Source organism: Choloepus didactylus, chromosome 10 (assembly GCF_015220235.1).
Source record: "Choloepus didactylus isolate mChoDid1 chromosome 10, mChoDid1.pri, whole genome shotgun sequence".
NCBI lineage: Eukaryota > Metazoa > Chordata > Mammalia > Pilosa > Megalonychidae > Choloepus > Choloepus didactylus.
This window is the reverse complement of record NC_051316.1, coordinates 86,786,925-86,813,789: the sequence shown is the minus strand read 5'-3', so window position 1 is coordinate 86,813,789 and position 26,865 is coordinate 86,786,925. Positions and strand designations below refer to the sequence as shown.

At 41.4% G+C, this 26,865-nt stretch overlaps 1 protein-coding gene across 8 annotated transcripts; it reads left to right on the top strand.

The window, feature by feature from the left end:
* The first annotated feature begins 1,480 nt into the window (after positions 1-1,480).
* ZBTB5 (zinc finger and BTB domain containing 5) lies at positions 1,481-26,474 on the top strand. 8 transcript variants are annotated; one of them, XM_037797179.1, is made up of 4 exons: positions 1,481-1,606; positions 20,811-20,914; positions 21,900-21,950; positions 22,045-26,474. In XM_037797179.1, exons 2-4 carry the CDS (start codon positions 20,907-20,909, stop codon positions 24,080-24,082), a joined length of 2,097 nt encoding a protein of 698 aa, XP_037653107.1. In that variant the 5' UTR covers positions 1,481-1,606; positions 20,811-20,906; the 3' UTR covers positions 24,083-26,474. The 8 variants fall into 8 exon arrangements, with proteins under 8 accessions (XP_037653107.1, XP_037653112.1, XP_037653113.1 ...); XM_037797180.1 differs by having other exon boundaries at positions 1,497-2,004; XM_037797181.1 differs by lacking the exon at positions 1,481-1,606 and adding an exon at positions 11,775-15,914.
* The last annotated feature ends 391 nt before the right edge of the window (positions 26,475-26,865 follow it).

Genomic DNA, 26,865 nt, shown 5'->3' with positions numbered 1-26,865 from the left:
GCAGCATTATTGTAAGAGCCACCTATGAAAGGACCTCTCATGTTGTCAACATTTCATATTCTCCTTACTTCACCACCCAATCTGGTGTTAAAATACGTGTACGGACTACAAAATGTCAGGAAATCTAAGAACAGAATTTACAAACGTAAAGAAATAAATCCAAAGGACAACATTTTTAACCTGTTACTTCTGAAGGGATGAAATCAGCTGAGGTGATTATTGGGTGTTAAGTTCTGAAGAAGTGGGATGTTCCGTGTTTTACAGAACCCAACCTCCCTTAGTCTGCCTTTGTCTCCGGAGCAACGCAAGAGCTCCCAGACAGCTCCTGCAGGAGGAGACCGCTTACAGGCTTTCTTCTTTCTTCTTTGGCCCCAGTGCCCGACGTCCTCGGAGGGCCGCGCCCGGACGGTCTCTCTCAGGACTCGGGTTCTCCTGGGAGCCCGGGAGCCGTCCCAGAGTTTGGCTTTCCTGACAGCGTCCCACAGTGGGACGCGACCCTTTAGACGTGGTTGGGAAGGCTTGTCATGTCCAATTTTCTTTGTATGGGCGTGGGTGATTATAAACTTGTTTCTGGAGACTACAGATTTATTTGGTCTGCGGAACCGAATCCCGACCAGCCGGCCAGAGTCCTCAGGCTCCAGCGTTTCCAGACGCCGCACCTTGAAGGGACGTGTACCGGATCGGACTGCCATCACATGTACAGCATTTTTCGTTCAGTGTTTTTAGCCTGGATCTTGGCTTAATTCATCTGCAAATGTGTTCTTGAAATTGTATTTTATTTTTTTCCCTAAGTCTCCGAGGTAATTACCTCCCACGCTAGGCGTCCGTGGGTTTCGCAAAGGGAACCCACTTCGAACGCTGAGTCCAAGTTCACTGAAGGGCCACTCGCCTTGAGGGTGGGGAAATCCTTCAGGTCCAGCCAATGGCGTGGCACGCAGCCGAAAGGGCCCGCCTTATGGGTTCGCACAGAACGCAGGCAGTCATGATTGTGATTGGCGGGGTTGGGCGGAAAACTCGCGTCCCTTAACGACAGTGGGTTTTGATTGGCTGCGGCACACTGTTGCTTTCCTATAGTCCAGAGCCTCTTGGTGATAAATTCCGCCTTAAAAGGCGTTTGGTAACAGGTTTACGTATTGTAAGGCAAATGGTGATTGGTCACAGCGCTCACGGATTCGGTCAGTAGTAAACACAGCGAGGTTCCTGGGACCGTGGATTGGTCAGTTTACCGGCAGAGTAAATTCCTCTGGATTCCGCGAGCAAGCTGGTTGCCCGGCTACCCTGGCCCCGCCCTCTCCTTTGCTGATTGGTTGCAACTCTGCCAGAGGGGCGGAGGAATGGAGCGGTGTAAGTGCTCTCGCATTGCGTCATTTCCGTTTACTGTCGGCCTGAGCCGCCGAGTTCTCAGAGTGCGGCCGCAAAACGGGCTGAAGGAGCTGGGGGAAGAGAAGCAGGGTGGGCGGGATGGAGGGTGGGAGGAAGAGGGAGGAAATCCCATCTCGAAGAAGCCAGCCTGGACGTTTCCACCTACTCTGATACTGTTGGGTCGGATCAGAGAGGGGCCACCGCCTCCTCCGACGGAGGAGAAGGGGGGCGGAGCCCCGCTCAGGTGAGAAGACTCTGTCACCGCGAAAGGTGATGGCGCGCTCGCGGGCGCGTTCCCGGGGAGACCGTTGAACCCGAAGATCGCGAGGCGGGCGGCACGAGCCGGGTCGCACCAAGTTGTCGGGGATCGCGTGCAGACGCGACCCCGTGCACCCCCGCTCTCCTTGCCTGTCTTTCTGAGGGGGCATTGTTACCCTTTGGAGCGGAGGGGCCAGGCGGGTGGGAGGTGGGTTCTTCTGCGCAGGCGTCTCCGCTGTCCCGACGCCGGGCTGGCTGGCTGAGGGGGTTGAGTGGGGGGCTCCCCCGCGGATCTCCGGGCTGGCGACGTAGGCTCCTGGGGTGACGTGGGAAAAGACCTCCGGACCAACAGTCTGGCGGGATGAATAGAGGATTCGCCCCCCTGTAGGTTGGGGTCGGGTGTCTCCTTTGCCCCCATCCTAGGAATTACCTTCTTGAGCCACGAGGTTCCATTTCGCCAGAGCAAGGCCACAGGCGGTCTGGAATCGGGGACGAGCGGGCAGGCAGACGCTGGATGGGTGTAGCCCGTATTTTGGAATGCCTCAACTTATCAGTGGACTAAAGTGTTTAATAGGCATTTATTGAACGCCGACTGTTTCCAAGTTTCGTGCTAATAGCTGTGGGAGATGTGGTTGTAAGACACAGCCCTTCCAACTTCTCCTCTTGTTGGGAGGACCGACTTGTACATAAGTACTAATATAAGGCAATGAATTAAAGGGAGTTGAAGGTTAGTTTTTTTCCCTTCCAAAAAAGGCCATTTATTATTAAGTCAGTCTGCATTGTGGCATAGTAGAAGGAACCTGACGAAGCTAACTTCTGAATAGAAGACAAATCCTAACTATTATTTAATTTGGAGGGAAATTTTTAGGTGAAGGCACAATGAGGTCTTGATTAAGTAGCATGTTCAGGCGAATTTTAGGTGCTGGTTAATTTGGATGAATAGAAATCAGAAACTTTTCTCCAGCAAGAATTGAAACAAAAATATTTCTAAAATGTGTTAATATACTTTTCAGTTGTAGTAAGTAGATGTTTCATACGTTTGGTTCTTTCTTTAGAGGTTAAAGAGAATGTTGTGCTTTAGTCATCGCTGAAGATTTTTTATACTTGTATGGGTTGTTGTTCCTTAAATAATTAAAAAAAAGGTGGGCTGCGTTCGTCATCCTTTTCCAGAGAATTTGTTTTTCATTTGCTAAAGTCTTGTGATTTCTGTGTTGAGGGTAGTTGACACTAAGCTAAAAAAGTGGGGACAGAAGAGAACACAAGGGGAGAAGTGAATGAGAAGCATTTTAGGGAAAAGCCCCTCAACCAAGAGAAATGCTCCCACTATTGCTTTAACCTCTTCTGGAAATCTCAGCAAACTTGGGAGGACTGGCCTGGCCACCACAGCCAAACTGGTGACCTGCCAGGTAAGACTAACTGGGTGGGGAGCTGTTCTGGGCCCTTGGGTTTTGCTGAGTAAATGAGCTAGGACTTTTTGAAGATTGCTGAAGCCAACTTGTGTTCTGGAGATTTGCCTTTTTTTCTCCTTAAAGTTGTGGGAAACAAAATATATAAATATAGTTAGCTGGAGATGATGGCAAGTTGGATTCTGGGTTGAAATGTCTCTAGCAGAATTCTCAAAGTGATAAAATTTGGACAAAAAGCATTCTACAATGGGGTGCTTTTCCAAAGTTTAGGGGTCAGTGCTTTCGAAAGAGACTTTGTCACAAGACTGTCACAAAACGTTGAAGTAGCAAACAAATAAACAAAAAAAATCCCTTGGATACCAAACATGCACATAGATGTTTTTCGGTATTTAAAATACTTAGCATGAATTATATTGAATTGCAGTTCTTCAGCATGCGTAAGATTTAAAAATACCTTGTGTTCAGTGAGATATGAGAAAGCTTGCTGTAATGTTGACATAGACTCCTGAATCTGCCTAAAATCCTCTTTATAAAGGAGGGAAATCTTAAAAAGGTATTGATTCCATGTTAGCATTCAGCTTTTATGTTTTAAAATGTAAATTAATTGTAACCTATGATTTTACCTTTACTGTATTTAATATTTCTCAAATATAGATATTGTTTAGTAGAGTGAAGTTTTGTTATTATAGCAGGTGGGATGGAATGTAACCTTTTGTTTAAGTATGAAGTGAACTTCTCATATGCTGAAAGACCAGCTGTTTTTCAGTGACCTGTTGCTCTTTACAGTTGTTTTCATCACTAAATAGTGGCTTTAATCTCAATATCACTAACATACGTAGTGTCTTTATTTGGAATAAATGGTCAAAAATCACTCAGCAGGTCAACTTTCAGTCAGAATACACTATTGATTTGGTAAATGATTCAGAAGTGAAGAAATACACAACTTTGAAAGTAAACTAGGTATAAGAAATGTATTAAGAACATTTTTCATTTTCACTACTGGAAAGGCATCACCAATAACAGTGTCTCCATTAGCTTGGCCTGGCTTTCTTCTTGGTAAAAGTTTAGTAGGTTTTGTTTTATTTTTGTAAATGAAGAATTAAATTTCTTTGTCAGGGATGAAAGACAATTAAAGCTTTTTTACAAAATTTCTGAAAAGAATGTGTTTGTGTTTGTGTGTGTAGCAACTGCGATGGATGGCAAGCAACATTTTCTAAATAACAGAGGGAATGTATATTTAGACTTCTTAAACAGATATTAAAATAGATCTGGTCTCAGATTTATAAGCAGCTAAAAGGGGCAATTAATGGCTGGTTTCTATAGACTTTTGGATAACTGTGTAGTTTGTATACTCATTGGAGAGCTAACTGGCTAAAGATGTTCATTTATCTAGGTAGTCTCCTGGTTGGCTATTTATTCATTTTAAGTTTTAGGAAAATGTAGTACCTGAGATAGGGAAATTTGTAGGCCAGTTACAGTGCAAGTGTAAAATTCTAAACGGGATAAAGCAGTGAACTTTGCCTTAGTTTATTTTGAAGTCTGTATGTTTTGCTTTCTGACTCTAGCATACCTTCACTAGTGAGCCACAACCTTAACAGACCACTACCCTTACAGGGTTAGGTGGCCCAAGATTTTATTCTTATGGCACGGTGACCCTGCTGCCAGAAAGATCTGCTGTCATCCTCCCCTTATCCCCAAAGCTCTGATCCCTGATTCTTGTTCTGCACCAGCTGATGGAGAACAGGGTTGGGGATCAGTCATTAGCAAGGGGCAGTAACAGAAGGCAAAGCTCATAATGCATCCTCCTGATCTTCCAAACGGGTCCCTTAGCAGTGGGGAAGACTTGGCTGTATGGTCTGTGGTGGCGGCATATGACATTTGCAACAGGGGAAGAATTAAGAAAAAGAAGGGGAGAAGAATACTCTCTCTGCTACCTTTTCCGGAATTTTTGTTCTGATTTTTACTTCCTTAACTGCCATTTTACATATCTGTCTTCTCACTCTCAGCTACTATCCCAGCCCCTGATCCTGACCCTGCTTTTCAGTTCCATCCCCTTACTCCTTCGAATCCTCTAATCTTTATGCCTAGTTTTTGCTTAGATTCATAATTACATATTCTCTCTCCTCTGAGTGTACTGTCATCAGCTACCTGTGCCATATCTTGTTGGAGGCTGCTTCCATTACAGTAAAGTGAGGTTTCATATTTGGACCTCAGTTTGTATCCCTTTTCCTGAACTAACACTGGTTGTGTGATCTTGGCCCTAGATATGGACGTGACAGTCACACCTTGACAGTCATCCGTAAGAGTGGTACAGTGTTTCTTACTTTGGCAGTTCACTACCATGGTAACAGGTCCTTTAAGTTGTCTCTTCAGATACTTCATGAGTGATCCCAGGAGGCTAACAACTCTCTGTAACATTGCTGAGAAAATGCTGGACAGTTTATTTCACCTACTAGAGTAGCACAACATGTTTTTAAGTTGAAGGTTTATTTTACACTAAAATTTCATTTGTCCTGTAGTTTGAAGAATGAGATCTCCCTATACCTGTTTCCAAAACAAAAAATTAGTGAAATAAGTAATATTGTTTTTAAAATAAACCTTATTTTTTAAGAGTTTTAGATTTACAGAAAAATTGTGATAATACAGTGAATTCCATATACTGCACACCCAGTTCTCCTATTAGTAACACCTTACATTAGTATAGTACATTTGTAACAATTAATGAACCAATTTTGATACATTATTATTAACTAAAGTCCATACTTTATTGGAATTTCCTTAGTTTTTACCTAATGTCTTTTTTCTGTTCCAAGATCCCATTCAGGATACCATGTTACATTGAGTTGTCATGTCTCCTTAGGTTCCTATTGACTGTGGGCTTTGATAGTTTTGAGGAGTACTGGTCAGATATTTTATAGAATATCTCTCAATTAGGATTTGTCTTTTATTTTTCTCATGATTAGGCTGGGGTTATGGGTTTTGGGGTGGGGGGAGACCACAGAGGTAAAGCACCATTCTTATCATATCAAAGGTGCACACTATCAATATGACTTATGACCTTGAATCCGTGGCTGAGATAGTGCTTGTTGGGTTTCTCCACTGTAAACTTATTCTTTTTTTCCTGTCCTTTCCATACTGTACTCTTTGGAAGGAAGTTATTATGCTGAGCCCATGCTTAAGAAGTACAGTATCTACATAAATTTGAGGGCAGAGTATCTACATAAATTATTTGGAATTCTCTTGCACAGGAGATTTATTTGTCCCCCCCCCCCCATTTATTTAATCATTTGTTTATATCAGTATGGACTCATGGGTATTTATTTTATACTTCGGGTTATAATCCAGTGCTATTTTTTTTTTAATTTTTGTTTCTCCAGTTTTTCCACTGTTGGCCATTGTGAGCTCTTTTGATTGGCTTCTGTGTCTCTTTTGACATATTTCCATTATTATAGGGTTTTTAAAATTGTTTTTTAGTATTTCCTTACTTTCTGGCAATGTAAGATGCTACAGTCTCATCTTGTATATTTCCTGCCCCAGTTCTAGAAACAGCTATTTCTTTAAGAGGCCTTGGTTCCTTTTATTGGAGAATGGTATTTGAAACCAAGATCTAAATGCGAGGAATGCTCAGAGTGGTATTGTTTTACACTTTTGCAAATCTCTTTAACCTCTAGTTTAATAGACAACAGCTGGATTTTCATACCTGCTCCTGCATTCAATTTGTTGCAATATGCTGTTTGGGTTATTAAAGTATATGAAGAAAATCCCACCTTACCAGATATGTAGTTGGAAAAGGGAGAACTGTTTTAGTAGCTGTTTCAGGTAATTGTACATATTCTTTTCTGATACTACACCAAAACTCGACAAGTGGTATTTCCTCAAGTGGTTAGCTACAATGGGGAACCTGAAAATATATCAATAAATTTTTCATAGTCTGTTAAATTAAAATACATTGTTTCACTGTGCACTTTAAATAGATCTTTTTACCCATACCTTATTTTGTAACATCATGGTTACAACATTGATCATTTGGAAAATTTTGATTTCACTGAGTTATGCAGATCTTCCAAATGCTGACACATTTCTTAGCAATATTTTAAAATACCACATTTCATTAATATCGCCAATGATTTCATCAGAAGCCTTTATGTATTAGCAGTCTGTCAGGCTCATGGTAATAGATATAAATTTTCCAAAATTCTGTTTCACCTGAAAGCTCAAATTTTATCATTGACAACAAATAACTGTAAGTTTAACTTGAAGTGACAGGCTCCCATCATTCATTTTCAAGAGAATGTCTGCCAGATACTTAAATGTGAATAACCATAGTTTGTCAGAAGTTCTTTCAAGTAAAAATGGTGCTCCATGGAAAAAGCAGTTAGTTCAGCTCACAACTCAATTGCACAACTGCTTTTCCTGGCAGTATTTCAGTATACAGGAGAACTTACTTCAGGTGTACTTCCGTTTCATCACACATAGTATTTAAAGAGACATGAAGTCAAGAGTTGAGATTTAGTAGCATTAATTAATGAAAGGAAGGGGAGGCTAGAGGAGACTAGATTCCCAGTGGAGTCAGCATTCTTGTGGTGGCTGTGTCCAGGACAGACCTCAGAAACAGCATTCCAACCAGATTGCTCCTGCTGCTTGCCTACCTTAGTTTTTGCCTGATTCAAGTTCACATATCCAACCTTCCCATCAATTCTGTAATCAAACCAGTAACCTTTTGGTAAATTACTTTTATGCTTAAGTTAGCTAGAATTAATTTCTGTTGCTTGCAGTCAAGAACCATGACTGATAACTGTGCTTAAACTTAAAATAATAAAATATTTTTTACAAAAGTTATCTGAAAAGGGATGATGATGCTTAGTTTAAACTTATATGCCTTATGTTTAACCTTTCTGGTGACTTGCTGAAGTCATTAAAAACATCATTTACGAACATTCACTATCCAATACCTCCCTCTCTAGCCTTACCTATTTTCTAGCTAAAATGGGTACACTGCTTCCCCCACCTTAACCTCTGTCTAGAATGTACTTCTAAATCTCAGTTTGTCCAAATCCAACCCTAGATCTAGCTCTCCTGGCCACCATGAAGCTGGAAATAACCTTTGCCTTCTCTGAACCACCAAATATACTTCACTGTTTATGTGTCACTTGATGCTTTCTACTTTATAGTATAGTAAATAGAGTATTCTTATTTCCACTAAGCATCTCTGGCAGTTAGGACTATGCTGTACAAACCTATGCTCCATGACAATTAACCTTGAACAAAGTAAGCATTTGAAAATCTTAGATGAATGAATTTGTCTACCAGATACACAAGCACCTTCATGGTCTGTTGAGATCTCTAGGGCTAGATAGCCCCTCCTCCAAAGGGACCTCTTTGGGACCTGTATTTGCTTTTCTTTTCTCCTTAGGGGGTCAGCTGTCTCTTTTTGCAGCTGTCAGCATGCCTCAGTTAAGCAGCAGCCCCTTGCCTTCAGGGCAGAGTTGCTGTTGCTTATCTTCAGTCGGTTAGGAAACTAGAAAAATTTCCTCAAACTTTGTTTAAAACAAAGAACTATGTGTGAGGGCTGGAGGGACTTTCCTATGAGGAAATCTTTCATGCATAGGCTTTGATCTTTATTTTGGATATTCCGAGACTTTTTCTTTCTGGTTTTTGGCTGATTTTAGAGATAGTTGGGATTATCAGAAAAGTGACTATTAAGTAATAGGGGTGTTATTATATTTCATCTATATTTAGCCAAAATTCATTCAACAAACAATAATATTTACTGAGCTCTGGCTATCAGGCACCGAGGGAGCTGCTTGGAATAGTGAGAGAAAACATAAACCCTGCCATCAACACACTATTTTAGTAGAAAAAGTATTTTGAGTTTGCACCTTAACTTAATACCTTTTCTTATTCAATCCAAGTTGTGAAGTTCTAGATCAGATAATCCCTGGGAATTTTGAACTCGGGAATTTTGGCACAGTGGGGAGGGTTGGAGTGTAGACTGTGGTGGGAATTCAGGAATTAGTCCAAACTTCCTCAGTCATGCTACCTTTAGTCACTGATGAGTTCCCTTTTTCTGTAAACTTCATCTGTTTCATTTCTGAGCCAACCCTGATAGAGCAGAACCAGAGAGATAATGAAATTAGTCATACTGACACATCTGGTATCTGGGGTTAACCCTGGGCACCTGTATACCCACCTAGTCCCACCCTTTCCCTACTCCCACCTTATGGGCCAAATCAGAATGATGGATGGATATTCCAGGTCTCTACAGGGCCTGACTTGAAGCCCTGTCAAAAATCCTAGCCTCCTTGACGGGGACCTTGCCTTGTTTTGCACTCTTACATTTATTTTCTTCTGTATCATCTCTCTAAGTGCGGGGACAGTTCTGTTTAGTTATTGGTTTATGATAGGATTTATCTCGATTAGAAATATTGAATATTAAGAATTCCTTAAAACATTAAGATGGCAACTTATCCTGCCTGGCATTTCCTGGTTGTGGTAGTAGATAATGAATATTCGTGTACTTTTCTTTATGAACTAAGTGTATTATTGAAAAGCTTGTGGGTATATTTTTTTAATAAATCAAATAGTTTCAAATGTGCTGCCATTAACTAGCTTGTTCTCCTAGAACACAAATGAACTTTTTTATTAGTCTAAGTAAAGCATTATTAGGAAAGTAAATCTGTTGAGGAAACAGTCACGTCTTTATTATTCATGTTAATGGAATGAGCAGTGATATGAATGTATTTTCTTAATTATATTTAGTTTGGAAATTACCAAAAATCTGTTCCCACAGATAAAAATTGTGCTGTATACTTGCTCTGGGCTAGACATGTTACAAATTGGTAGATTGCTTGCCACATCTCATTCAACTATATAGGTCCATATTGTCACATTTTGAAGTCTTTTAAAGAGATCAAAGATATTTTCCTTGGTTTGAAGGCTTCAGACAGACAGCTTTTGGTAAAATCTTATCTTTCCTGCATGAGCTCTCTTACAGCTTTTAGACTGACCTCTAAATTTGTTGGTGTTGCTTGAGAGTTTTGAATAACTATAATCTTGATTCATGAGTCCCTTCCATCAGAGCAGGGAGTAACAAATTTTATATCTCCCAACCTAACTGAATTTTTAAAATTCTTTCTAGGTCCAGAAAATTTTTAAGGTAGCTGTGTTATTTAGATTTTTCTGACAGACTATAATTTGAACCTCATGTTTGACTGTGTGGCAAATATCCAGCATTAACCATGTTAAGGTAAAAGCCAATTCTTTGGCTTTTGGAACTAGGGAGTCCAAGGGTGATGCTAACTTCAGTCATGGCTGGATCCTGGAGGTCCATTGATATCATCAGGAAATTGTTTTGATATTGTTTTATTTTGTGTTGGCTTCATTCTCAGAGAGGCAAAAATGGTCACTGTCAGTACTAGACTTAGAGCTCCCTCATAGCTTGCAATCTGGGTGAAAAAGAATATCCCTTTCTTGTTCATACCAGAAAAAGTCCCCAGGGTGGGCTCTAATTGGCCTGGCTTTGGTCATATTCTCTTCTCTGAAACAATCATTTTGGTCAGGGGGATGAGTACCAAATTGGCCAGGCCTCTGTGGTTCATGTGTCTGTCCCTGGAACTCTGGGGTTTGGAGGCAGTCCAATCTGTACCACATGAATGGGAGGTGGTTTCCCCCAAAGACAGTATAAGACAAAAAATATATTCCTTAAAGATAGTATTGGTATTATGCTGATTTGTGGGAAAATGTTAACAGGATTCACATTGTTCCAGTTATTTATTGCTGTGTAACAACAAATCACCTCAAAAAACAATGACTTAAAACAACAAAAATCATTTTATTATGCTCTTTCACAGTTCTGGAGGGCTACTGAGCTCAGCTAGATGATTCTCTCTTAGGGTCTGTCATGTGGTTATAGTCAGATGATGACTGGGGCTGAGGTCATCTTGAGGAGGCATACTCATTCATTGTTTGGAGGCTGATGCTGACTGTCACCTAGTCTTTTGGGCTTGCTCTTGGAACCCAGCCACCATGTCATGAGGAAGCCCATCTGGGTTCCAAGAGCAAGCCAAAAGAACCAGGAGAAAGCTACGTTGCCTTTTATGACCTAGGCCTAGAAGTCACATAATACCTCTTCTGCCACAGTGGTAGAACTCCCTGGCTTCAAGAAGAGTGACCGTTTGATGAAAGGAGTAAAGTGTCACATTGTAGGAAGAGCATGTTGGAAAATACAATCTGCTACACCCATTGTTTTATTTCAAGTGACTCGTTTTGTAAAGACCATGCACTAGAAATTAGGTTATGCCAGTCCTTGGGTTGTCCTTGTATTGACCAGATCACTCCAGTATTCTTTCTCCCTTTCTAACAGCACTCTGATTTCCTGTTGGGGAATTAATCTCAATCCCCTTAAGTATAATCTTGTTAGTTGGGTAAGACTGCAAGCAGCCATCCACTACAGAAGTATAAGCAGAAACAGTCTCTGCTTCTTCAGCACAGTCAGGGGTGGGGATGGGGTGTGGTGGGTGGGTCCCTAAGCTCAGATATAGGGGCTATCCCTGGAACTTTGAATGTTGACACTTGATGTCAATACTGAAGGAACTGTTGGAGGCCATTCATTGCAGTATCCCACATGTCACTGTGCTTGTGGGTCTGGCTTCCCCAATCCTTCATAGCTCCTTTGGTTGCTGTCCATTTCCAAGCCTGGTTCTTCAGCCTGCTGAGACTTTGAGCCCTCAGATATCTTTCTAATTATCTTTTGCTCGAGTATGCCAGAGTTGGGTTCTGTTAGTTGTAATTACAAAGCTCTAACTGATGGACTATCATAACTACAGCTAGCTGTATTTTAATACCTACATTAATTAGATTTCTTTGGCTATACCAGAAAGTTCCATTGAGAAAGTATGACATGGCAAATTATTTTGTTAATGACTTTTGTTTAAACAATATTTACTAACTTTTACTGCCGTGGGGCCTCAATACTAAGTGGCATCTTAGATTCAAAGAAAGGAATTGAAATTTCTCAATGGTTTAATAAAACTTTTGGCACAGGGTTGGAGGATTGGTAATGCAACACACACATATATATGTATATATATTTTACCAACAGACAGTAATATCTGTTTATCCATATGGTTACACATCACTTTACTCTTTAGTATCACCAAGTATGTGTAGTAGATACTGTCTGGTCTCTGGCCTGATCCCCATGATCACTTTTACCAGTTCTGTGCACCCATCTTACAGCTTCGGTGTGCTTTTGCATCTCTGTGACTTTTTCAAGGACTGCTTTTGAGTGACTGGCATCACTTTGTGTGTAGGCCCAGAGAGCTCAAAGTGCCTGGCAGTTTACATCCCTTGGGGAGATTCTTAGCTGTTGACTGACTGATATTGGGCTAAGAAAGACCAGTTGCCTTGCTTTGAGGCAGCTCAAACTCAGAGACATGATTTATACTACAGAGCTCCCCTGCTAGATCAAGCTAAAGCCGGGATTTTGTCCAAAATCATACCCTTGCTTGGCTGCTGCTGCTTCTCTCTCCTGCTCTCCCACTCCTAGTTTTTCCTGGGACCACCTCCTTGATAAATCATTTGTACTTAATCCTTCTCTCACAGTCTGCTTCTGGGGAACCCTACCTAAGATAGTATGAATCTAAGCCTTCTTCATATTCATAGTCTTTGGAAACACTTTTACAAATCATAGTATTGCATTTCTATTTCTAACTCATGCTTGAAATAGTGACTTTTGGTACTTTGAGATGGCCAAAACATATATTAAAAATACTTGGGTGTCAGCTGCTTTTCTCATTGGTTTAACTCATGGCCCTATTTTTACCTTACTTGAATTAGGCATGTGTTACTGGATATTAAATAGCAGAAGTTAATCAGTGCAATTACAGCAGTAGATTGCCCTTCACGTGAATCATTCTTACTGATACATTCAGAAAGATTGGTCAGTATTTACTGTATTTAAATGCATTATCTGGGATGTGATACAATAACTATTCATTTCATTATTGCATCCTAGGAAGTTTTCTATTCTGGAATGGTTTAAATAATATAGAAATTATATTTTCCATAACTTTTGATAGACATTTCTTGTAAAACTGTTTAGTCCTTACACCTTTGGGGCGGTGGGGGATGGTAATTCTTTGACATGTTTCTAATTTTGTGTGTTTGGGATAGGGGTCTGTTCAGGCCCTCTTTCTTTTTAAATTAAAAAAAAAAAATTACCAAAGGTATATGTAGTTTGCTAAGTGCTATAATTTAAAGTAACAAATAGTTCCACAAGATGTAGGGCAAACACCCAACCCTAGCCTCACTCCCACCATTTTCCCCTCTCTGAGACTATCATTCTAATTCTTAGCTAATTCTTTTGGTGTTAACATACATATATTAAAATAGACGCTTGGAACTACTTCTGTATTTTAAAGTTTAGGCATTATCTATGACTTTCCCTTAGTTAGAAGAATTTTGTTCTTTATGAATTTGTCAATTTCTGCCACTTTTTGCTATATGCAAACTTCCCACTCTTCCATCCTCCCAATGTAGCTGTAATTTTCATTAGGCCAGCAGTTTTCAATGTGTGGTCCAGGGAACTTTATATGTCCCTGAGACCTTTCTAAGGGATCTATGAAGTCAAAACTATTTTCATAATAATATAATATCTTTTTAATTTTCTCAGTTTTAATTTCCCTAGACTTTTAAAATTTTACCCTAATTCCTTAGCACAGTACATGGCTGAGTAGTCAGCACTTAATAAATGGTAGTTGAGGATGTCTGAACTGCCTGCACACCTGCACAGTGTAACACCAGCTCTTCTACCCTTCCATTGTTTTGGTTTGTTCTTGCAGTTCCAGGATGATCACCTCTTACCCAGTACAGCTATGTATTTCCAAAGCTACCCTGCACTTTACATGTAGAGGGGCCCTAATTGTCATCAGGGGTGCCGTAATGGACATTTGTCATTTGAAGCTGCCCAAAATCTTTTGAACACCACCACCCCTCCTCCCTTAGATTTGGATAACCTATAAATAGTCTCACTTTCCTGATATAGAACCCTGATTCTGTTACAGTTATAGGGCATATAAGAACTAGGTTCCCACGGTTGTATATACTTGAGTAAGGCTTGGATGCAGATGTGAGCAATAAGATATTGAGCATTTAGAACTGCTCTGGCCAATACAGTAGCCTATTTAAATTTAACTTAATTAAAATTAAATACAATTTAAAATTCAGTTCCTCAGTCACATTGGTGGACAGCAGAGATACAGAACATTCCCATTATTGCAGAAAGTTCTGTGGAACGGTGTAGGTCTAGAAGGTGCAGTGGCAGAGATTGGCTCTTCATAGCTAATCCAGAGCAGGATCCATGTAAAGCAGCATGTGGTAGAGGTAGCAGTGGCAGTAGTTTCCCTAGAACAGTCCACAGTGTGGTTGGGTATTATTTATGACTCTGGGGCATCCAAGTGTAGCTCTCCCACTCTCCTGGAGATATTATGAGCTTCCTCATATCCTTTGATCACAAATCCCTTACTCCTATTGTATTCAATCAAGGACTCCTGTAGCTTATATTAGGCACTTTATTGTCAGTCATGATATTGGAAAGAGGCACCGTTGAATAATCTAATTTGCCAGTTTTCTGGCTAAGATTTACCTGTTTCCAAAATGGATTTGATTTCCATTGCAGATTCATCAATTGGGTGATTAAATGATATTGAGATGAACGAGAATGGCCATTAAGTAAAAATTAGTTTGAAGTGTCTCTAAACAGATAAGAACACACAATTAGTAGCTGAGGAGATCGATATTTCTCCAGTTTTTGATCATCTCTAATGTCACTCTATTAGTTTTAGAACTTCCAGAACCCCTTAAGAAAAAAGGAGTCCTGAGCCTCTATACTGCCCTGAAGATGGCCTGCCAGGGCCATAAGAAGTTCCAGGGATACCTAAAGCATTGTGAGAAAAGCCAGGAGAATTTAGGTTGATCTCAAGGGCTTTGATGGAGGATCCCTAGGTTGATGGAAACTTAAAAGATTGTACAGACTTTACCTATCTTCCAATATTATTTAAACCTCTTGTTGAGGTCATGTTTAGTTACCTCAGCAGTCTCTTCTCAAAGGTCTCTGGGGATTTCCTCAAAATGGTGCTTCCGTGACCACAATTTCCTTGCCACTTAGGTTTTTTTCTATAGAAAGCAGGGATTGGGCATTAAGAGTTTGACATTTTAGTGAATGACCTTTCATGGGAAAGGGTTGAGGTTTCTTCCTATACTCAAATTAACTGACATTTTAAAACATAAATCAACTATTTTACGTGTATAATCACACTTCTTTTGCTTGTTTAAGAAGAAGGGCATTGGACAGAATATCATTATCCTTTTAAATTGATATGCTGGTTGGAAATCCCATTTATTTGCAAAGTCAGTCTTTTATGACCTTTTCATCTGTTAAGTAAGGATAATAATTCCTACCTGGCAGAGTTGTTTTAACAATTAGAAATCATGTAAATAAAAAGTACTTAGCACAATTACTGACACATAGAAGGCTCTCAAGCAGTGGTTACTGTTGTTACTGCTATCACTACATCTACTACTATCAACGCTGCGGTGCCACTTACAGCAATGTGGGCTCTGTTCTTCATGGTAGGAGAGAAAGCAAAACACTCAGTGTTGGTACTGCTTATTTTTCCCTAATAGGACCCAAGTTTACATGGTCTGTTAGTTCTTAGGGCAACTCTGAGGTTCGCACAACGTCCTGATACAACTCCTGTTTAATTTCTTTTGCTCCTAGAAACAGATTTTTCTTCACTTTTACTGCTATAAAAAAACACCTCCTTGAGACTCGGCACTTGTTAGTATGTGAGTTCACGTTCTCAGCAGCGGCTAAAGAGTTTGTGAATAGTAAGTGCAGTTTGTTTAACCTCGCTAAAGCCTGGAGCTCTGTGGTCCATGAGTGAGCTGGGGTGAGGGGTGGTTGTGCTTCTGCGCCAATGTTGGCCCTTCTTCGCTGCCTGCAGGGTAGTAAAGCAGCTACCTCCTTGGAGATCTGATCTCTCACACAGGATAGCTAAGCAGACATGCACAGTGGGAAAATATGCATTTTAGTGATACTTTGTTGTTGGAAACTCATCAAAGGTAGAAAAAGAACATAAGCGGGAAAAGAATATGGTGAATATGTGGCTACTGTTTTGAGGCCTTTTGAAATTCAGATCGTTATTTTTCGGGTACAGCAAAGGCCTATGGCAGAATACTCTCAGTTGCCACAGTAGACCCTTGATTTTTGTGCATTTAGAGTTTGCTATTGCAGTTATTTCCCAGGGACCCTGAAGGTGCATGTTCTGTGGTCATTTGTCATTTCACTGAGTCACAACTTTGGCCTATTTTGTAAGGCTGGGGCACCAGAGAGATTGAGCCTGGTGAACTGCTTGGCGCCTTTGTTTCTCCATGACCATGTTACCTTCAGCTTGCAGTAATTCTTGTGAATTGTCATAACAGAATTTGTGAATTTGGAGATTTGCAGTGCTCAAGCTCTTTAGAATATCAAAGGTTTACCATGGTTTTTTGAATTTCATTTTCTAAAAACTAATATGTACATATTTTTATTTTAAAAACCAAATAGTTCTATAAGGCTTATAGCTAAAAACACAGCAGCCCCTGTCCCATCCTTTCCCATTCCAAATTCCCACTCCTCAGAAGCAACCACTTTCAGTTGTTTCAGGTGTTTCTTCTGTTGTTGACTTCTGTATTTCTAATGCTTTAAATTTCTTCATTGTCTGGGCCACCATTTCCCATTTCTTTATGTGTTTTGTAATCTTTTATTGAAACCTGGACATTTTGATAGTTCAATGTGTATCACTGGAATTTAGACTCTGAGGCATCTGTTCCTTAAGCTGTATCAAGCCAGTGTTATGATGGGGCTTCCCTTGAATGCCAGGACCTAACAAACAGCAAAAAGGGAAAACACCTTTCCCAGTCTTTGCAAGCTGACCTGTGGGAGTGCTTTTCTTCGGAGTTATCCATACGGTGAGTTGAGAATAACTTGAGGCCAAAGCATAGGGGCTGCCCTGGTCCTTTCTGTAGTGTCTTGTCTTGTCTTGGGCATGCACCTGTGACCCTGGGAATTCCCCTGTTTATGCAGATAGGAATGTCCCCTCTTCCCCAAGAAACAGTTTCCCAGGCACTGTACTGTATGTCATACAGCCAGCGTTCGCTTGCCCCAGGCAGCCACTTGACTACACTCCGACAGTGTTCTGAAGGAGAGCGCTGTGAGCTGCCTTCTATATGCAGGGCACGTTCTGAGATGGTGAGTCCCTCAGGCCACCACCAGACCGACTGGGCCAGACATACATGCTCCCAGTATGTGCATGAGGTTTACTCTACTTCTCCTGGAATTGGGACCAAGGCCTGCTCCACACTGAGCTGGTGAGGGGTGGTGGAGGGCCAGCCAGGGCATCACGAGATCCTACCACTTAAGTAGCCTTTTTCTTGATTTGTTGCTCACCTGTTACTGCAGGGTGAGCTTTGAGAAAGATGTTTGTCTGCCCCTTCTTGCTGCTTGTTCAAAACATCTGTGGGGAACAGATCCTGAAGCATCTCACTCTGCCGTCTTGATCAGGGTAGGGTCTTGACTTCTGTATTTCTAAATAACATGTTTATATTACTATTTCTTGAAATACCTATTTCAGACAGTATTTCTTGACTAATAAGGAAGGTTGGAATTTAATTCTCTTATACCACTTCTCTGCCCACCTCCATGCAATTTTGTCTCCCCCCCATACTGCCAATATCTCAAATTTTGGTTTAACTTTTCACTATTCATATTATTATGACTATGTAAATATTGCCCACAAACTACTTATTGTGCTACACATACCTTTTATTTTTCGTGAAATTAATAATTGCCCCATTTTTCCATTTTTTTATGACCGATCTTCACAGTTTTACAGAACTATTTGATTCTTAGCACTCCCAACTACTTCTTAGAGACCTCTGTCTTGGAATGCTCCATCTTCCTGCTCCAGTCTGAACTCGCTCTCCAGGCGTGCCACCTAACTGTCCTCATGGGCTTCACCATCATCCTTAGAATTCTCTTTGCCTCTCTTCTATAGTGAGTCTCCTATTTCCTACGTCCTTTGTCTTCCTTTTTCTTGGTTTATGCTCACCTTGCTTATGGAGCACCTTTAGTAGCATCTAGCTCCTGAGAAAGAATATGTGGGAGGGAAACTTTTGGATTCTTGCTTCTCTGAAAATGCCTTAGTTTACCCTCATTTGATTGATAGTTTGGCTAGGTTTAAACTTCTAAGTTGGAATTCTTTTTTTTTTTTTTTTTGGAGAATTTTGGAGGTACTATCATCTTCTAGCTTTTGAGAAGTCTAATGCAAATTTTATTCCTGAGTCTTTGTAACCTGTAGCCCTCCAGAAACTTGCGGGATATTTATGCCAGGTGTTCTGAAATGTCACTGTAATCAGCCTGGTGTGGGATTTGCTTCTTCATTCATATTGTTGAGCATTTGGTGGTCCTTCTTAGTCTGAATTAGCAAATCCTTCAGTTCTGAAATTTTTTCTTATTCCTTTATTGCCCCTCTTCCCTACGCCCACCCCCATTTTCTGTCTTTCTCATTTTGAAACTTCTGTTGTCAAACATTGGCCCTTATTAAGTAATCTTTTTAATCAATTTCCCCAGAGAGGAATTGCCAGTCTTCTTGGGCAGTATAAGCCTGCCTGCTAGTTGCTGAGCAAGTGAAGGGGTTAGTCAGGGTAGTGGGAGTGGGGTGCGGTGGTGTTTTACCTTGTGTTTGGAATTTAGCTTAAAGCTCCAGTTTTAAGGAAAGCAGCTCATCCCAACCTCAGGCACTCACCTGATGTTCCTGATTACAGACTCTGTCTGGTTCAATTCCCCATCCCCAACAGAAGACTGGAAGTTTCTTCCTGCAGAAGGCCTTCCACACTTCCTACCCCCACCCATCAGCAACAGGTGTCCTTCTTTGTCTCCTATATAGCACCATATACTTCCCTTGTCACAGTACTCTTAATACTTTATACCTAATACTTTATTGTGTTTGCATGAGGGCAGGGATGGGATCTGCCTTGTTGATCATTTTATCTCCAGTGCCAAGCACATTAGAGATTTAATGTGCATAGTTTTTTGTATCCTAGGGCTTAGAAATTAGATTCTGCCAAACCCCCCATCCCAGGAGAAAACCAGATGTTCATTCTCTGGAAAGAGTGAAACAGGGTTTTTAACTCTGTAGCTTATTCAACTTCTACACTGTCTGTGGGTAGAGGGCACTGAATAGTACCACTCTGGAGTTACTGACCCTATTTTCTAGCCACATAATGAGGGTCTGTCATTGAGCTCTAGTCAAGGATACAGAGACTGAATCGGCAGCCACAGAGTTCCTAGGGAAGTGTTGCAGTTTCTTGGAAGAGAATAAGCAAGCTTTTGTTTCTGATGAGTCCAGGAGGTAAAAATGTACAGATGTTTACTGGTTCCAAACTCGGCACTGAAAGTGATCTACACATAATCCATTGTGGGCTTTTCTTTTTTCTCCTTTTCTTAAAAATTGTAACTTTTTTAATGAAAAATTTCAAACATACTTTTGAAGCAAATCCCAGATATCATATCATCTGTAGTAAATATGTTAGTATGTATCTTTTTTAAAAATATTCTTTTTTTAAAAACATAACCACAATACCATTATTGTATCTAAGAAAAACTAATTCCTTAATATCATCAAATATATATGTGATATTCTAAGTAGTAGGTTTAGTTGGTTTTGTAGAAGCCTCATAATTCAAAATGGATTCTGAAAAAATGGTTTTGTAGCTCATTCATTTCTCGTTTTCCTTTCTGTATTTTTTTTTCTTGGGGTATAATTCATTGAGCTTTATCAAGGTATAATGTATAAACCATAAAGTTCTTTACGTGTACAATGTATGATTTTTAGTAAATTTATGAGTTGGGTAACTGTTCTAGTTTGCTAATGCTGCTGGAATGCAAAACACCAGAGATGGATTCGCTTTGATAAAAAGGGGTTTATTGGGTTACACAGTTACAGTCTTAAGGCCATAAAGTGTCCAAGGTAACACATCAGCAATCGGGTACCTTCACTGGAGAATGGCCAATGGTGTCCGGAAAACCTGTGTTAGCTGGGAAGGCACATGGCTGATGTCTGCTCCAAAGTTCCAGTTTCAAAATGGCTTTCTCCCAGGACATTCCTCTCTAGGCTGCAGTTCCTCAAAAATGTTACTCTTAGTTGCACTTGGGGTATTTGTCCTCTCTTAACTTCTCCAGAGCAAAAGTCTGCTTTCAACAGCTGTCTTCAAACTGTCTCTCATCTGCAGCTCCTGTGCTTTCTTCAAAGTGTCTTTCTTGGCTGTAGCTCCTCTTCAAAATGTCACTCTCAGCTGCACTGAGTTCCATCTGTTTGCCAGTTCATTTATATGGCTCCAGTGATTTAATTTTGACCCACCCTGAATGGGTGGGGTAACACCTCCATGGAAATTATCCAGTCAGAGTCATCACCCACAGTTGGGTGGGGCACATTTCCATGCAAACAACCTAATCCAGATGTTCCAACTGAATCCCCACTAATATGTCTGCCCCACACGATTGCATCAAAGAATAAGGCTTTTTCTGGGGGACATAATACATTCAAACCAGCACAGCAACCATCACCACAATCCAATTTTAGAACTTTCTGTCATCCCCCCAAAATCCCTCATGTCTATTTTCATTCACTGCCTGTTCCCAGCCCTGGCCCCAGATAATCACTAATCTACTTTTTGTCTCTCTAGATTTGCCTATTCTTGACATTTCGTATAAATGGACTTAATACAGTGACAACAGTGCTGGCAACATGGCACAGATGTCCATGATTTTAAGAGTCATCCATGTTGAAGTATGTATCAGTACTTTGTTCCTTTCTATGGTTGAAGTTTTCCATTGTATGGATATACCACATTTTGTTTATGCTTTCACTAACTGATGGACATTTGGATTGTTTTTACTTATCCCCATTATTTTTTTTCCTAATGTTTTCAAAGAGGCAAATAGTCAATTAGGTTTGTTTCAGAAGATTAGAAGCTTTCCGAACAATCTGACCAGCTCAAGAGAAAAGACAAAGTTTTACTGTGATGATTGATGTCCCTCTACAAAACAGCCTACCTAGATCTATACAGTGACAAGTCCCAACCATGGGCACAGAACTTCCATTAGGTTTCTTAGTCCACTCTTAACTGTGAGCTGACTATTGAATAGACTTTCAACCAGTCCTCGTGTCTTAGCCTCACCTTCCACTGGCATTGGCCACCAGTTCCTGAGCCTTTGTGTTGGTGGGGGGCTTACTTATAAATTGGGTTGTTTTATCCACTGCCAGTTTAGGATTTAGCTTTCTTGAGTATGCTGTCAGCTATCACTTGTTCTTCTGCTCACCAGCTTCCAAATGTTATTGATGTCTCCTTTCCCATTCTTTTATTTCCCTTGTGGGTCTATACCTTCAAAACAACAACAAAAACTTTACTGTCTTCTAATGGAGTTCCAGCAGTGAATAGGGGTTAAATACATGTGTATAATCTAACATCTGTAACTGAAATCTCCCCCATTAAATATCAATTTGCCCTTTTCACTTATTTAAGGTTGCGAAAAGACTTTTAAATTTCTTGGAGCTTATTCATTGTCCTTAGGAAATGCAGAACTCTCTAGCAAACTTCTGTGGGGTAGGTATGCAATCACTTATGCATTGGTCTTTTCTAACATGGGCCCTGAGTGTTAAAGTGGGGAGTATGAAGAGTGAAGGGGAGCCTGTAAACAACCAGTAGTGATACCATATGTAAGCATACTTCCTGGGCTGGTAGCTGAATTGGTATTTGCTCCTTGTTTGACAGGTCCTTGGTCTATGTGCCCATCATCAGAAATACCACAAGCTTTAAAACGAGGTAGCTGTCCACATCTCTTTTCATCACATCCTTTGTGCTCTGACTTTGACTTAAGCATTTGGAAGGCTTAATACTTTCTTTGTTTTTCCTCTAGGACCATGGATTTTCCTGGACACTTTGAACAGATCTTCCAGCAACTAAACTACCAGAGACTTCATGGCCAGCTCTGTGACTGTGTCATTGTGGTGGGGAATAGACATTTTAAAGCCCACCGCTCTGTGCTGGCAGCATGCAGCACACATTTCCGAGCCCTGTTCTCAGTGGCAGAGGGAGATCAGACCATGAACATGATCCAGCTGGATAGCGAGGTAGTGACAGCAGAGGCCTTTGCTGCACTGATTGACATGATGTATACTTCCACCCTTATGCTGGGGGAGAGCAATGTCATGGATGTCTTATTGGCAGCCTCTCACCTGCATTTGAACTCTGTTGTTAAGGCATGTAAACATTACCTAACGACAAGGACGCTGCCCATGTCTCCCCCCAGTGAGCGCGTTCAGGAGCAGAGTGCCCGCATGCAACGCTCCTTTATGCTACAGCAGCTGGGACTAAGCATCGTGAGCTCAGCCCTCAGTTCCAGCCAGAGTGGCGAGGAGCAGCCAGCCCCTATGAGCTCATCGGTGCGCAATAACCTAGACCAGCGAACACCCTTTCCGGTGCGACGCCTGCATAAACGCAAACAGTCTGCAGAGGAGCGGTCCAGACAGCGCCTCCGAGCCCCCATGGATGAGTCTGCCATTTCAGATGTTACACCAGAGAATGGGCCATCGGGGGTTCATTCTCGAGAGGAGTTCTTTTCACCTGATTCTTTGAAAATTGTGGATAACCCAAAGGCCGATGGAATGACTGACAACCAGGAAGACAGTGCCCTCATGTTTGACCAGTCTTTTGGTGCTCAAGAAGATGCCCAGGTGCCCAGCCAGTCTGACAACAGTGCCGGCAACATAGCACAGTTGTCCATGGCCTCTCGCGCCACTCAGGTTGAGACTGGTTTTGAGCAGGAAGCCACAACTGAGAAAAATGGTTTTCAGTGTGAAAATCCTGAGGTTGGCCTTGGTGAGAAGGAGCATATGAGAGTGGTGGTTAAATCCGAACCCCTGAGCTCTCCTGAGCCTCAGGATGAAGTAAGTGATGTGACTTCACAAGCCGAAGGCAGTGAATCTGTGGAAGTGGAAGGAGTTGTGGTCAGTGCTGAGAAGATAGACCTTAGCCCTGAAAGCAGTGATCGGAGTTTTTCAGATCCCCAGTCTAGCACTGACAGGGTAGGTGACATCCATATTTTGGAAGTCACAAATAACCTAGAACATAAGTCCACTTTTAGCATTTCAAATTTTCTCAACAAGAGCCGAGGAGGTAACTTTAGCGCAAACCAGAACAATGACGATAACATCCCAAACACCACTAGTGACTGCAGGCTGGAGGGTGAGGCCTCTTATTTGTTGAGCCCAGAGTCGGGGCCTGCGGGCGGACCTTCCTCTGCCCCTGGCTCTCATGTGGAGAACCCCTTCAGTGAGCCCACAGACTCCCATTTTGTTAGGCCGATGCAGGAAGTCATGGGCCTGCCATGTGTGCAGACTTCAGGCTACCAAGGAGGAGAACAGTTTGGGATGGATTTTTCCAGGTCCGGTTTGGGCCTCCACTCCTCCTTCTCCAGGGTAATGATGGGCTCCCCAAGAGGAGGAGCCAGTAACTTTCCATATTACCGCCGTATAGCTCCCAAAATGCCAGTTGTAACTTCTGTCAGGAGCTCACAGATTCCAGAAAACTCGGCTAGTTCCCAGCTAATGATGAATGGGGCCACATCCTCATTTGAAAATGGTCATCCTTCCCAGCCTGGCCCTCCACAGTTGACCAGGGCATCTGCTGATGTCCTGTCAAAGTGCAAAAAGGCCTTATCAGAGCACAACGTCTTGGTTGTAGAGGGAGCTCGTAAGTATGCCTGCAAAATCTGCTGCAAGACTTTTCTGACCTTGACAGATTGCAAGAAGCACATCCGTGTTCACACAGGTGAAAAACCCTATGCCTGCTTAAAGTGTGGCAAGAGGTTTAGTCAGTCCAGCCACCTATATAAACATTCAAAGACTACCTGCCTCCGCTGGCAGAGCAGCAACCTCCCCAGCACTTTGCTCTAACCCCATCCTCTTGAGACAATGCTGATGCCCATTGTAGGTTTGAAACTAAAACCTGTTGGTAGACGGCTAATGCCATTGGGTTTGGGGCTTCAGGCTGTCCAATGGCTCTGCAAATTTCTATAGCTAATAAGTGAAGATCTAATAAGTGTAGTAGCGCTTGTGCTGCTACATTTCCAAGTATAGCGCACGCTTTGGTAGAGGGATGCAATCCCTGAAACCAAACTGTTCCTAAGGGTTAAGTAATACAGTAATAAAGTAGTTTGTAATTTATGTTGTTTTAAGTGGCACATTTAAAAATTAAAAATTGAAGTGCAAAACAAATTTTTAAAAAACTTTTGTGAAATCCTGTGGAGCATTTAATTAAGTTTCCTGTACCTTCTGACAGGAATATTATATACCTGTACAGTGACACAAAATGCACTTATGTGTTGTTACCAGTGGCAACTTTGTGCCTAAGAGGAAGGCCCTTGAGGACAAGACTGTCTGCCACAAATGCTTTAAAATGTTTCATGAGCTAGTCCTAGGGCTCAGAAAATACTGTATTTTTTATTTTTGTCTGATTTGCAGTCATAGACACTGCACTTTGATGGTGCTGACACTGAGTCCAGAGTGAGCATTCTCTTGGACTATTAGGTTTATATACTTTTGAATACATCACTGTTGGATAGATGTTTTAACAATTTTTCCTGGTTTTAAAAACAAAGCTGTAAATGGAGTATGTATTTGTAGGGAGTGACAAGTAAGGTATTGTTTCTTTATGTGCCGTTTTAGCAGTATTTTAACCAACTTATGTTACAGATGTTACAGTTCCATGTTTGGAAGTCAAAAGAGAGCTAATGTTTGTCTTTGTCCTGATGATGTGGAATCCTGTTTTGTGGGCTATTTCATGGCACATTTACCCTTTGCTCCATCCAGATGTCGGGGGCGAGTCCAGTCTGACACATCTCACCTGAGGACAAGCCTGCTCTACGCTTCTTCCTTCACACTCCCATGCCCCGTGTGGCATCTTTCCCAGGCTCAGCTGTTTTTAGTTACAAACTAACCAAAAATAATGCCAGCTCCTCCCCTGCCATGGTTCTACTACTTTTATATACTATAATTTAAAAGTATAGACCCTAAATTTTTGTTGTTACTCCCCCCACACAATACTGAATGTTTAAAATTGTCTGGAATCTAAATGTCACAGTGTTCAGGAAGAAATATTTTCCAGGCTCTGTAAGAGTAGATTAGGCAGCCCATGGCATAGATGTCACCAAGTGGCATCTAAGACTCTTAGAACAGCATTTGGGTCACTGCCCAGGGCCTCTCTGGGCCCCACTGCCTTACTTCCCAGTGCTCCTTCCTGTCTCCTGACACTGTACCATCAGGGCTCATGCACTTCCAGGGGAACAGCACAGGTTAATGTGTCTGTAAACTCATGAAGTGACTGTTTAAATCATGCATGAACGTGAGTTCCTTTTTTTTTTCTTTAATAATATAAAGCCTTTTAAGAGACACCAAACCATCAGGCATAATTCAGAATTCTTGGGTTTAGATAGCTAAGTATTTGTGTGTAACCTAAAACAAAACTTAGCATATGTTTTTTTCTCTTAATCTAGCGTGTACAGTTACACATTGTTTGTAGGGCTTAGGATCTCCTAAGAACTGATTCCCAGGGAGGAAAGCCAACCAGGAAACCTTTACAATTCTCCTTTTGAGCACACAATGGGAAAGAGACCATTGGAGGATATGGATCACCTGTTAAATTCAGTCTGTATGTGGCTAATTGTTAGCAATCTTGTTCTGCCTTGATGTGAGGAAACCACATCAAAAATGGTGGGGACCATTTGTGTCTTGTGAGATGATTAACCTTGGCAGTCAGGTGGGTCAGCACGGAGAAGAGAGGCCCTGCCAGGGCCCAGGGAGAGGAACCAGGGACACCAGGAAGAGCAGTTGGCACCCTCCTTCCCTTCTATCTTGATGAGGCAGTGCCAGGGCTTAAGTGGACTTTGCTATTAGAGTCTATTTCTGAGACAGCTGCTGGAGCCTTGCTTCCACTGCTAGATGGACCCTGGATCCTCTCATCTACCTCTTAGTCATTCAGTTTCTACATGTAAGAAGCAAGCTTGCAGGCTAATGCCTTCGTACCTGTTGTAGCACTTGAAAAATAATTCAAAGGTTCACTTGAAAATCAGTCCCAGGGTTTCTATGGTCCAGTTTCTACCTGAATTATAACTAGTATTGGGTACCTGAATTTTGATTGGTTAGCCTTAATTACAGCCTGGCATAATCATGTAGAATCTTTTCTGGTGATCAAACCATAAAGTTCTACCAGGGCCTCTGTGTCAGTGGTGCTATATTGGTCAAAATTTGAGATTTTGAAATAAAAAATATGTCACATTCATGCCTCTAACTACACATGTGTTCTTTTTTTGTGCTCAGGTTGTGAAGGTTCAAATCCAAGAGAGCAATAGTATTTCTCCTTCTACTGGTCCCAATTTTACCAGTACTTTTTTTTAACCAAGGCTTCAAGAAAATACTGTAATGCTGTGAATTAATAACAATTATTGGTTGATCCCCTCATTTTATTCCCCTTCTGCCTTTCCTGCATCCTATCTTTGAGCAGTGGACATGTGTGTGAGGTTTTGTTCTCAGTCCACCCAGTTTTCCTCTTAGAGGGCCTGCTTAATCTTTCTGCTGCTCTCTGTACCTGCCTCCCAAGTTTTAAAACTCCATTTGCCAGTTTGGCTTTGCTGTGGGGGAGGGCTAGACCCGATTCATTTGGTGTGGATCAAGGGGGTGAT

Bases quoted from the DNA above. Each gene is read 5' to 3' on its own strand.
- ZBTB5 (XM_037797179.1), top strand. The intron at 21,951-22,044 runs GTAGCTGTCCAC...TTTTTCCTCTAG, and splicing joins ACCACAAGCTTTAAAACGAG to GACCATGGATTTTCCTGGAC.